Source organism: Tribolium castaneum, chromosome 5, assembly GCF_031307605.1.
Source record: "Tribolium castaneum strain GA2 chromosome 5, icTriCast1.1, whole genome shotgun sequence".
Classification (NCBI taxonomy): Eukaryota; Metazoa; Arthropoda; class Insecta; order Coleoptera; family Tenebrionidae; genus Tribolium; species Tribolium castaneum.
The window spans coordinates 9,127,461-9,140,346 of record NC_087398.1 but is presented as its reverse complement, the minus strand read 5'-3'; the positions used below and the strand labels follow the sequence as shown (position 1 = coordinate 9,140,346).

The following is a 12,886-nucleotide window of genomic DNA, read 5'->3' as shown; positions in this document are numbered from 1 at the left end:
TGCCCGATTGGCGAATCAATAACGCTGTTGTCTTCTCAAACTGCCCACATATCCAAATTCCAGGTCGGGACCTAAGTGGCATCGATGATTTGAAACAGCCATAAACGATAAATATAAGCGCGACTATTTATACACAGTTCCGCATTTCGGAAAAAATTGTCTGGAGAATTATCGAGTCGATGAGAGTTTCGGATCGTTCGCCACGATTTACGAGTGACGAATAGATATTTTATTACAAATTCGTGATCTTTTTATTCAATAAAGATGACATAAAATGCGATGGTATCGCTGAGGCCATCCAGTACGTTCGTGTAAAAAATTTCTTCACTGCTGTCTCATTATTTACTTCTGTCGCTTTGATTTAGCCGGAAATTATTCAAATCAGATGCTCCTTCAGATCACGAAACAAGCCCTAAATCTTGAACAATGACAAGTTGTTTGAGTTTATCCGCGACATACTAATTTCCAGCTTTCTGCCAAATACAGCGTGTAATTTAGTGGCGCGATTAGGCGAATGCAAAGTGCATTAGTGAAGCGTCCAAGAAAGTAATAGTCTTCGTCTCGAGTAATCGTCCGAATCCCTCAAGATTTACTAGATAAAAACAGGGCCGCTAGTCGGATTATCACAGTTTAGAACGACCAACACTAAAAACATAATTGGTTCGGCCAGCGCTGGGGTGAATTTTTGTCGAATTGACTTCCATGTTGAGCCTTCGTATGAAATAATCCATCCATCAAGCAGAAAAATGCGAGCCCTAATTGGTAGTCGTATGAAAAACCGTAATTAACGTACATCCAAAAGATATAATTATCGTAATTATGCAACGTTTCGATTACATCATTAAAATGAAATTTGATTTTTCCGGCAATGCTGTATTATTTCGTGATTTTTTAATGGAGCAGATTCATCAAAATGTATTCCAAATTTAGCGCAACTGCAGAAAATAGGTCGCCGATAACACTACGCTTTTATTATTGCTGTAGAACGTTGTAAAATATGCACTAGCTTTGTATACCTTGTGTACATGATGCCAGTGTTTGTGAGTCAAACACTAACCTATTTGCGCTCTCTCAATTCGCTGTTTGTTGTGCAAGACCAAAACTACATCAAAAGGTATTTAAATGAATGAGATAAAGCTCTGCCATCTACATCCACTAATCAAAAATTTACGAATTGCTGATTGATATGAAGGCACAAATTATGGAAGCAATTTAATGGCAATCTGTTCCGGTGTTTATGGCTCCGAGGTTTTAATTACATCCAGAAAATTTCATCCATGGCTTTATTTGGTGCGTACTAAATTTCTTAGAGCATTCGCAGCAAACGATGAAGTAATCGATCAATTAAAAAAGAACTTTAACATTATAGCAACATTGTAGAGGTAAAAATAGCGCGTCTTTGAGCTTACCAAACACAAGTTTAATAAACGATTTGATATTCGCCCACGTCTATTTTTAAACATTTTCAATCACCCATAATCTAAGGCCCACATGAACTGGGGCTCTATGCCCCAAATGATTTTTTACGAAGCTCATTTTAAAGTACTTCAGGATATTTTAAAAATTTAAGTAGTATGAGAAATTAACGCAAAATAATTCAAAATATCTTAAAAATGTCGATTACTCGTTATTGTTGAAGACAACCTCGAAAGGTTGGTCAAAACTACAAACTGTGTGAGGTCTTTGGAAATACGTGACAAGTTTTAAAAACAAAACTTTAGGTACAAACAGAATTAAAATTTATTCTTGTTTCAAAAATAATAACTAATAATACATATTTATTTTGACACGTAAAGGCGTAAACAACCTCGAAAACAATGTTTTTTCTTTTTAAGATCAATTAATTGGTGAAGTGAAATATAAAATAATCTTCGTTACATTTTTCAAACCGATTTTGGTTTCCTTGCTCTTAGGAGGTTGCTTCCACAATCAAGCTCAGGCTTAGTCAAACAACCCGAATTTCGAATTAGTTTTAAGTAATTAAATAAACGAAAGCTCAATTTGGACATGAGGACTTGCAACAAATATTAGCCTTATTCAGGACCAAAAAACTTGTGGAATCAAATAAATAGATAAATAATGTACTAAATCATATTTACAGAGTACAGAGAGAAACTTTTTAAATTAAATTAAACTGTCCATCACAAGGTACATGTACATCATGTACTGCACGTAGTCAAATAAATTTTCATTACAAATGTTACGATGATTAAATATTTAATACTTTACTTTGATTAACTTATTAAACACATAACTTCAGTGGGAATGTGAAGTTAACCCAAAGTAGGGCAAACAACATGGTAAGAACTCCGAGCCAAACTTTGTTGTTCTAATTTGACAACGAAGCTTTAATCTGTTTTATTCGTAAATCAGAAATACGAAAATTTTCAGTTGCTTACCTGAACGCTTTCAAATATATTTATATTTTCTTTTACGCGAATTAATACAAATATTAAGTGGTTTGATTTCAGTTTTTCTGTGATGCTTTAACTTTTTTACTCAAGCTTATTTAAAGATACTAATTTAATGCAAGGAGCATTAAAGACGTTTTCGCTGTTTTATGTTCTAATACAAAATTAGCAATCACAACTACGTATCGTTCGAGTCCGTGCAAGCTTAAATGTTTTACTCTTACCGAGAAAAATGATAAGAAGGATACAAAAGACAACGCCAGGTTTTCTCCTCACTTTAACATGTAAATGTAGCGATTATTCCATTCGTTTTATGGTTGAGCACAAGAGAATGGAAGATTGATAAAGATAACGTGAAGCATTCATCGTTTGCAAACTCGAAGCATTAAATTATCAATTGTAAGATAACGTGATTCTTTTTGCTCAAAAGCTGAGTCGTAAATATTTGCTCGTGAATAAAGCTTGACAATCAAATTTTTAATATACGATATACGAGTATATTGGCTCTTTGTTAAACAGTAATTTCGATTTTTTTACGAATAATTTTGGTTGTACTTTTTATTAAAAGGCGAGGAATAACTGAAAATGAATTTTCGCAAAACATTTTTCTTCATTCTTAATTAGGATTACTGTTGCAAAGTTCTTCGAATGGTCGACTGAACAATGTTATTTTAAATAATGCTACGGGTATTTGTGCTGTAAGAGGTGTAACTCGAAGAAAATGATAAATCACAGTCCGCCCTGGGTAATAATAATTCAGCCGTAACTTTCACACTAGTAGTAAATTAGCGAAGGGTATTTATTATTTTAAGCTAAGTGAGATAAAACGACTCATAAATAATTTCCTAAATGAAGTGCAAAAATCGTAAAACTGTACTTAAAACCTGTAAATTTAAAGAGTTTTATATCTTTCAGATTTGTGGGTAATACGTTACGTTTAGTGAATGAGTTGTAAATCACGTATTGTCTTCTTCAAACATAAATTATGTAAATTCTTTCAGCAGCGAGTTGCAAATATTTTCTTCATTTTTGTCTCGAGACGAGACATTGCCGTCTTTTCTTCTTCAATTGATGTATGTTTGAAGGCATTTACAAACTTACTTATTGAATTCCATTTTTTGTTCTCTACAAAATCTGCTCGATAATTGAATAATAGTAATTATTGCATCAATTGAACGCGATAAATAACTTAATAACAAGTAACTAGTACGCAAGGTAGTAATAATTTACACGACGTTATTTAAGACAACAAGTTACCATAAAAAGACCGTAAGGTCTATATTACACAGATAACATTATTAGACACTTTGTAGTGCTAATTGCAACCCACATTAATTATACGTTTTCGAAGACAAGTAGGTAGTGTTTTAGATGATTTCTGTAAATTATTACTAGGTAGCCTTTCATTTATGCTACTTTATCTGTCATTCTCTTTTTCTGTAAATTGTTATTTTGTAAACGTTTGGGTGACTGAATTTTAATCTGGTTTCTACAAATAACACTGCCTAACACTTCAAACCTTTTAAGTAGCGTTGTCACGCGTTTCGCTGACCACGTTGACATCATCAGGACGAAGCCATTAAACTTAGATTTTTTAGTTATTTTGAATTTTGACCAATTTCGTAATTTCTTTAAGGATATATGCCCATGGGATAACTCATCATCATATTCTAAATTTAAACTGTAAAACATCAGTTAGATTATTTTACCACAAGACACTCCTTGTGGAATTAATGACATGAGTCACAAATGGTTATTTGAATATCAATGAAACAGTCAGTTAACTGACCATCTTCAACTATTCACTATGTTACACTTTTCCGAAACACCTGGCAGCCGTGTTTGCAAACAAACTCATAATTAATTGCAACACGTGAGCAAAATAATTAATAAATAATATCAAATCGCATTCGGATTTCACAGTTGTTGTTGGACAGTAATAAGGTATTAGGTACGGCATAAACTCGTTTATTGCGAAATGGCAGCGGTTGTAACCACGTTTGGTTGCGGATCATAATGATGCGACTACCAATTAAATACCAATTATTATTAATCAATTTGCAAATGCGCTTGTTGATTGATTATTCAAGAATGGTATTTTATTTTTACTTTTAGTCAATTATAGGGAACTATAATAACACGTTACATTTTTGCAATTTGTAGCAATTTTCAATCATTCATCATTCGTTTATCCTTGTTACGTCGTATTAAGTAACAGTAGGGATCACTTCATGAATGGTGATGAGCTAAATAACTTTATTTTTAAAAATGACTACCTCTCAACTAGATGGAAATTAGCTCACTAAAGTTACGTTTAGTTCAAACTGCCTAAAAGCTCAGGTGTTAATTGACCAACCCACGAGTATTTCTACAGGAGCGAATTTGACCTGTTGCCACCTCCGTAGTAATTAATCAGTGCGTGTAACAAATATCTGATCCAATTTGTCACTTTAATGGGAATCCTGCGATCGACTTTGAATAAACACTGTCATGTTTTTCTTCAGTGAACCCCACATATAGCGCTTAAGCGTATCAGATTACATTTTTCCGTCCCACTTTTGGGTAACATTCAACAGGTGGCGGTTTATTATGATATGGAATGGCACACGTAAAGTGGAAATGTAAATTACGGCAATTTCCTCGACCCGAACTTAGGTCGGGTTTCCTTAAAACGCTCTGCTGCTCGATCCCTTCAATTTGAGAGACAAGCTGTCGGAAACTAGAATATCTCAAACGGAAAAATTATGCAGAGATGTAATGGGACTGCGTTCGTAACTGAAATGCTCCAAATGGATTTGTTGTGCTTTGGAGGTGGCGAATTGATTTATTCGTAGATGGGTGGAGACAAAAACATTTTCGAATTTTATTTATTTACTATTTTCATTATTCTGGTTTCTTCCAAATAAAATGAGAAAAAAGATTCAAACGTGAAGAAAATGATCAAATTTATCAATAATATTATTAGGTCATATCTGCTTAGTTGGTTTTTAACTAATTAATAAAAATCATTCGAGCGTATATTGCCTTTACATTTAATGTCTTGTTAATTATCAGTATTTTCTCTAATAATTTATACATTATTGGGAATATTAAACGTGTAATTTATTAAACACCCATGTAGTAAACATTAATTACCGACTTCTTCAGGATTCCAATAACAGGTGCAAGTTTATACAAATACTGTTTTTTGTCACCTCAGTATCATGTCGAAATCGAAATGTTTCGTATTATTCTCTAAAAAGCTTCGTCTGTTAAATGTATCACTATATCTTGAGCTGTTTTAGCTCTTTTAAATACCTGCTCTAGTATGTGGAGTTTAAAGGATTTTGACCGCATCAAAAAATTCAAAGCACTTTGCTCTCTTGGAGTAAAAACAAATATTCAGCTTTTGAAGTCAACAATCACATTAATGGATGAGCGCTTTGAAATGAATTTTTTTCTAGTTTATTTGATTGTTAGAGAGGCGGAAGGAAAATCTTTCCTGTGGTGAGGTTAATCAGGTTTAGCGAAATCTAAATCCGAACGCGCATTTCAACGTCTAGTAATTATTGTCCGTAATGAGGATTGCATTTTTCTTCTAACGAACTATCACAGTAAACCTGCGGAGGCACTAAGCATAATTAAAGTCCCAGAGCAATTCAATAGGCGAATCAAGTCTGAAAATATTTTGTTTTATATTTTTATATCTAAAATTATTATTATGATTATTATCGAGAGGTATTTCAGTTGTCAATCATTTGTTGCGGTATAAACAATAATTCAGCATAATAAAGTCTATCGTAGTTTTTCTTTTTTGTTATATGAACGAAATCATTCAAATATGATGTTACTTCAAAAAAATAATAATGAATGAAAATATAAATCACTGCTATTATTGATGCATTTGATTTATTTCCGGCAGGAATTTTTAATTTCGAAATATTTTAATACTCGTACAATGCAATACTAAATAAATCTAAAATGAAAACCGACTCCAACTGTCTAAAATGAAATATTTAGGGGAAAGTAGTTTTCAAACAACAGAATTGTAACACGAGCAATGAGTTAGTTCCAATCGCCGCTGAAATTTTATTTTTGTAAAATTATTGTTTGGTCAGAACGAACAAAGCTTTAGCTTCGCATAATTACACGTTTAAATTGCGCACTGTTTGTCATCGAAACACACTGAAGCTTAACTTGAAACATATTAATTTGTCAAACGGAGATGAGCTTAACTCGTCATGTTCCGGTAAACAAATGACAACTGATTTACAATAAGAGGCGTTTATGGAATAAATAGTAAACGAAGTAAATGGGGAAAATGGGTTGATTAAAGTTGGAGGGAAATCGTTACAAACTCCCATAAATATTAGAAACTTGAAGTTGTGCTTTGTCTCTTTTCAAAACAGAAAGACGGAGCAGCCACTTCATAATTCAGGCGACAATGTTAACTGTGCGGGAAGTGAAATGGGGAAGAATATTAAGTTTGAATCGGTACAAGATTAAGACAAAATTAAAAGCTTTCCGTTGACTTAATCAAATTAAATTCGCGGAAAATTTGAAAATATTATTTTTCATCGCCTCCATTTGCATAATCAATTCGTGTTTATGGACACTTCGTGACATAATCGTTAATAATAGTTTGAAAATAATTATTAGTCATGCAGAATTCGGAATGAGGTCAAATGCGTTCCTGTCAACTAAAATTAAGTTTTATGGGAACATGTGTTCGTTGTTAGGAAGCGATCGTTTTCCAGTTATTAATTCTGGATGTTTTATGGATGCTCCTGTGTTTACAAAGGCATTATTTAAATTGTTCATCTTGACTAAACGCTCTTGAGTTTTACCGCACACGATTCGAAAATCTCAAACTGACTTCATGTTATCCAGAAGTACCTATAGTAAGATGACTACAAAAGGCAAACAGCTATATCGCGTTACTAGATGCAATATCACGGCAAATTCTGCTGGAGTAGGGCTTTGTGACATCCTACACCGCCCCACGTGAAGAGGCGGAATATTCGACAATAGCAGACCCCGATCCTACAAGAACCCCTGAAAATTGATTTCGATTCGGTTTAGAATATCAGAAATGAAATTTACCATAGACAAGAGCTTTTTAAATCCTTGATGGCAAATTTTTCTAAAACACTTGAAAATATTCCTACCATATAAAAACTGTTGTTGTTTGCTTCGAATGCATCCTATTAACGCCTGTAATTAAAGATTGGTGTTAAAGGATGTTTTTTCCTGTCTGTTAAATAATGGAGAACACGTAAAAGTAGTATAGTTTTCGTTCCATTCTGCGGGAACCCGTGAAAATTGATTTCGCTTTGGTTTAGAATTTCAGAACCTACGTCTATAGAGAAGATTTTTTAAATTTAACCTGATTGTGCATCGGGATTATGAGTAGTCAAATCGAATTAATAAAGGATCTAAGTTATTAACTCTAATAAATTTCAATTACTGCGGCTAATCGCCGCTTTTCACGCCAAACATTCCGCCAAGAAAGCACGTATTGTGAATTCAATTCATCAAGAATACTTTCATGTATATTAGTCTAATAAATAGACCCGACCTTCCGGAGTATAACTCGGTGCTAGGCACAACTTGAATTAGTGGCGGCACAAAACGTTCAAACTTTAATAATAGCAACTTGTTTATTGCAGAGGCCCAGTGCAGACACGATGAGTTCCTCTGCCATGGTTCCAGCCAATGCATCCCGTTGCAACAACGCTGCGATGGCAACAGGAATTGTCCCAATAACGAAGACGAAACCGACTGCTCCGGTATGCTCTATGTTTTGCGTTTTTAGCACTGTGCATGCCTGAGCTTTACTGGCTGCACATAAAGCTTAAAATAAGTGTGCTTTTGAAACGTTCTGATTGAATTGCAACCACTGTGGTTTATAGCATGATTATCAGTTTGTGTTTGTTCGATTAGTGAACGAGTAGCTTTAGGATTGCGTCTTGTATGTAGGATAACTTCGTTACATTTTTACACAACAGAACAAACTTGTGACAGTTAACATTTTGCATGTTCACACAACACAGTGCGATGCGGTGCTGACCAATTCACTTGTCAAAATGGAGCTTGTATCCCGATATCAGCAAAATGCGATTCAAAGTACGATTGCCAAGATTTGTCCGACGAACGAAATTGTCGTAAGTGTTACCAGAAACCACCTTATCGTTTTTCTTGTCTTAACTTCGAATAACCATCCATTGGTTTCGCTCTCTCCGACTTGTTTCTGACCAGCGCCTTGATCTATAATCTAGCCCCATGTGTTTGTGGACCTATACCTCTTATTAATCATCTCAGTGCAGAAGGAAGAAATACCATCAAGCATATTTAACTTTATCTCACGTTTATCTTAATATCTCCCAGTTCAAGGATCTCCCCATTTTGGTGTTGTAAATAACACTTCAATCTCACTAATACCCCCCAACTGTCGTACAAATGTATTTGTTTACAGCGTGCAAACCGACGGATTTCCAATGCAACAATGGAGTTTGTATCCTTCCCCACCTACGATGTAACGGAGTTCATAACTGTCAGGACAAATCTGACGAAATAGGATGTCCTAGTAGCCCTAGTACGCAATTTCTTTTATTTATTTGAAGTAGTAGCAACTGATAAAGCTCAAACTATTAAAGAAGGGTGTCGGTAGTAGAGGTGATGGTTTTGGCTTCTTTGAAACACTGTTTAGTCAAAATTTCCACTCCTTTTTTGGCGTTCGGTACACGTTTGGACACGCAAAAATCTACTAATCAAAAACCTAGTTGTGTCTTTGTGTGTCTGAAAAGTGCATGGAAGTGCCAAAAGGGTGTCGGATTCTTGGCCACAGTGTTTCATTTGGAGTTTAAGCTTAGACGTTGCATGAAACTCATTAGAGCCTTGGCTTGGGCCTATAACATAGTTGTCTTTCGCTTGGTTTGACTTCATCACAAAGTCCGGCCAAGAAGCAACGTTTTTTGGTGGCTATTCTAATTGATTGAAATTTAGGACCAGGAACTCCTGATTACAAGTATTGCACTTCCGATCAGTTTAAATGTAAAGAGGGTACTTGCATTAGTTTGTCGAAACGCTGCGACGGGAAATTCGATTGTGGTCAAGGGGAGGATGAGCTATCTTGCGGTTAGTTTTCAAAATTTTAGGGTCATGTGTGGGTAATTGAATGAAACCGCACATGACCTTCAAAGCCAAAAACACCTCGTGGGCTTTATCATGCTAATGCTTTCTCATGCCACAGCTTTATGCCGTTCTGACCAATTCAGATGCGCAAATGGTGATTGTATTGATGCGCAGCATCATTGTGACTATAAAAACGATTGTCCGGATGGTAGTGATGAAAAAAATTGCAATGGTAAGGACCCACTTCTATCCCTGTTTTCACTTCGTCAGTTTCGTCTCTTCTGTTATTGTCTGTTCTTGTAGTTGTGTCGTTTTTAGTTACAAGTTTCCCCTTCTTCTTTCGCATCTGGCTTTTGTCTTTCATAGTTATTAGGAGTGTCGTTATTATTTTTATCAATATGCCTAGTTGTAAGTGTTTTAGAATATAAGCACACAACACAACATTAAACACATTCTAATCACATAATTATGCATGTTTTTGGTAATTGGATGGGGCATGCAGGAAAATCAATGCACTGTTTACCAAACACTTGGCCATGCCACGACAAACGTAGGTGCATTAAACATAGTAGATATTGTGATGGAATTCAAGACTGTGAAGATTATAGCGATGAAAGATTTTGTTCGACCCCCTCAAAAATTGTAATCAAAGGTAAAAAATCACTCACACGGATAAGCTTCAATCTGTGTGACTGATACAATTGGGATCTTCTGTCAAAAATCTCTATTTTTGTTTCTTGGATTTTTACAATACTACTACGAAACATTTAACACTTGAAACATGTTCTAACAATGTGATGTCTCAGATTTACTAATTTTGTTGCACCGGTTATGGCTGTAGGGTATTGTGTCGTTATTTTGGGAATTGTTAAAGGCGGTTACGTGGACAATTTTAACTAACAGCACGTCTGAAATTTGAAAAAAAACTCATTTCCAAGTCGTTCGTTTAGGTTATCCGCTGAGTAAATGTCCAGAAGGTACATTTGAGTGTGCTGCCGGTTTTTGTATCATGGGCTACAAAAGATGTAACGGTATAAAAGACTGCCCTAGTGGCAACGACGAAGACGGTTGCCCAACAACCATAACACCTGTAACACCCGGTATGTTAACTAGAGCTACCTACCACCACAAACGTCTATATCTACGGCTCGGTACAAGTCGGTTTAATAATAGATTTCCTTTTATTTACTTATTTATTTATTTATTTATTTGACAATTGTAATGATTAATATTTTGTCAAAAGTGCGTTTATTAGTTAGGAGCTTAATCGCTTGGAATTCATTCGAACAACGTAATTTAGATTTAATCCAGCGATTTTTTTTACTTATTTTGGGAGTTTAATTATTTAATTATAAATAAATAAATAAATAAATTCTCGCTCAGGAATGAGCTATGAATCGGCTTAAATAACGTGGTAAATTTATAAGATTTTAGAAAATGTGTGCTTATTTATCTTTACGACTATATTTTCTTTATTATTTTTATTCATGTTTGTTTTTTTTAATTTCTTCGACCTGTTGTGAATATGTTATAATCTGGTGATTTTTTTTCGACAAAAATTTGCAAATAAAGTGATTTTCTGTCTCAAAAATAATTGGAATTGCTTTAAAATATGTGAAATAACTAATTATCAGCTTAATTGTGGTACGAAGAAGTATAAATTGATGCTCGTAAATACTTTTGTCAAAAAGTACCGTCTTTATTTCATGCCGCAAAAATTTAATCGTTTGTTTTATTCCACCCTTATAATTATTATAAATAATTATATAATAATAATAAATAATGTTTCAAAGAACATAGCCCGAGAGAGACATAGACGATTGTGCTGCCACAACCACGCTTCTTGCATCGTGCATTGCACACTAATCTTATTTCAGTAACTATTTAATTTTTAACACATTTTTGTCCATGCTTCTTTGCTTTCGATGTGGCAGAGCCATCATGTGCTTCAAGCGAGTTTCGTTGCAACGACGGCCGTTGTATCGATATAAGCTACCGATGCGACGACATACCAGACTGTCGAGATAAATCTGACGAGATAAATTGTTATTCCGCTGGTGGTGGGTATCATTCTGTATCAAACCCTAGAACATAAGTCCAGTTTGTTTTAACTAGGGCCCTTTGCCGTGGATACTTTTCCATGTACAAAACTCTATTACCACACAACCCCCTGACAAAATCAAACCGACTAACACACACTTGGTCCTGTTTAGTAACATTTTAACCGTAATAATATTCGTTTAGCTTGTGCCACAGACGAGGTTCTGTGCAACGATGGTTCATGCGTGAGTGGGAAAAAGTGCGATCGTTCGTTCGACTGTCCTGATGGTTCCGACGAAAGCGGATGCAGTTTTTGCACACCTGATCAGTTCCCTTGTCAAGGCGGGGGCTGTATCGCTGAACATTTGCGTTGTGACGGTACAATACATTGCTCTGACGGGTCCGATGAGCGAAACTGCGGTATGTCGGACTGCTTAGATTTGACTCTTGCTGTGGTTCTTCATCCACTTGTTCGCTACCATTACCCTTCTCTTTCAATGTTTTTGTTGTGAACTTTTCTAGTCCCTCTTATCTCTGGTTGTTAGAATTGTTTTAATTTTCTCGTATGATTCTATTAACCCTTAGAATGTAGAAGGCAAAAGTGTGACTTAGATTCAGGCTTGTTTTACAATTATTTCGTTTGCGTTTAGTTTTCACGTGTCCAGAAGACCAGTTTCGGTGTGGTAACGGAGTATGCTTAGATAATCGACGTGTTTGCGATACACATCCTGATTGCCCTGATGGTTCCGACGAACAGAATTGCACTGGACCACTACCTGGCCCTGATGATAAGAGTATGTCTCGGCGTTAATAAGGGCCTTTTAGTAGATTCTGACCTTACTTTTGAACATACTAACTTCTACTACTAAACAATATTTTAGTTCGTAATTTTTAGTCTAACCTTGATAACTACCGCAAATGACTTTGGAAAAGTTCTCATGCTTAATTAATTAGGATTTACTAGTTCCAAGGTGTCTCAGCTATTTTGATCCTAGAAAAATAAATATTTTTGAGACACTCTGGACTGTACAAGTAACATTAGGTACGTCTTTATGTCTAATAAATATTTCTCATGTAGAGATGTCCTGGAAATAATTATATTTGAATTTTTTCCAACATACACGCGTAAAACGAATACGAGTAGCTTTTTATTTGCTATAAATACATTTGACTATATCCCTCTATGTATTTATTGTGACAAAAGTTGGAAAACTAAAACTACGGCAGTAACAATCGGCAACAATCGAAAATGCTGGCCTCTAGCCAGTAAACAATTTATCAAATAATCATAATCACAGGTACCAACAGACCTCATTTTGGAT

General features: G+C 35.0%; 1 protein-coding gene across 36 annotated transcripts in view; it reads left to right on the top strand.

Moving 5' to 3' along the window:
- Positions 1 to 12,886, top strand: part of LOC660769 (basement membrane-specific heparan sulfate proteoglycan core protein) — a 122,952-nt gene that overhangs the window by 85,650 nt on the left and 24,416 nt on the right. For 13 of the 36 annotated variants that reach the window (XR_010334234.1, XR_010334230.1, XR_010334229.1 and 10 more), the window contains 9 exons: positions 8,060 to 8,179; positions 8,444 to 8,554; positions 8,866 to 8,985; positions 9,396 to 9,527; positions 9,643 to 9,756; positions 10,475 to 10,624; positions 11,459 to 11,584; positions 11,769 to 11,984; positions 12,215 to 12,358. Coding sequence is in view for 1 of the 36 variants with exons in the window: in XM_064356769.1 (XP_064212839.1) it covers positions 8,060 to 8,179; positions 8,444 to 8,554; positions 8,866 to 8,985; positions 9,396 to 9,527; positions 9,643 to 9,756; positions 10,475 to 10,624; positions 11,459 to 11,584; positions 11,769 to 11,984; positions 12,215 to 12,358 (1,233 nt within the window). In the remaining 35 variants the exon portion in view is untranslated. Of the gene's footprint in view, positions 1 to 8,059; positions 8,180 to 8,443; positions 8,555 to 8,865; positions 8,986 to 9,395; positions 9,528 to 9,642; positions 9,757 to 10,026; positions 10,177 to 10,474; positions 10,625 to 11,458; positions 11,585 to 11,768; positions 11,985 to 12,214; positions 12,359 to 12,886 lie in introns of all 36 variants that reach the window. The other 23 variants (XR_010334247.1, XR_010334260.1, XR_010334251.1 and 20 more) reach the window with 19 other exon arrangements.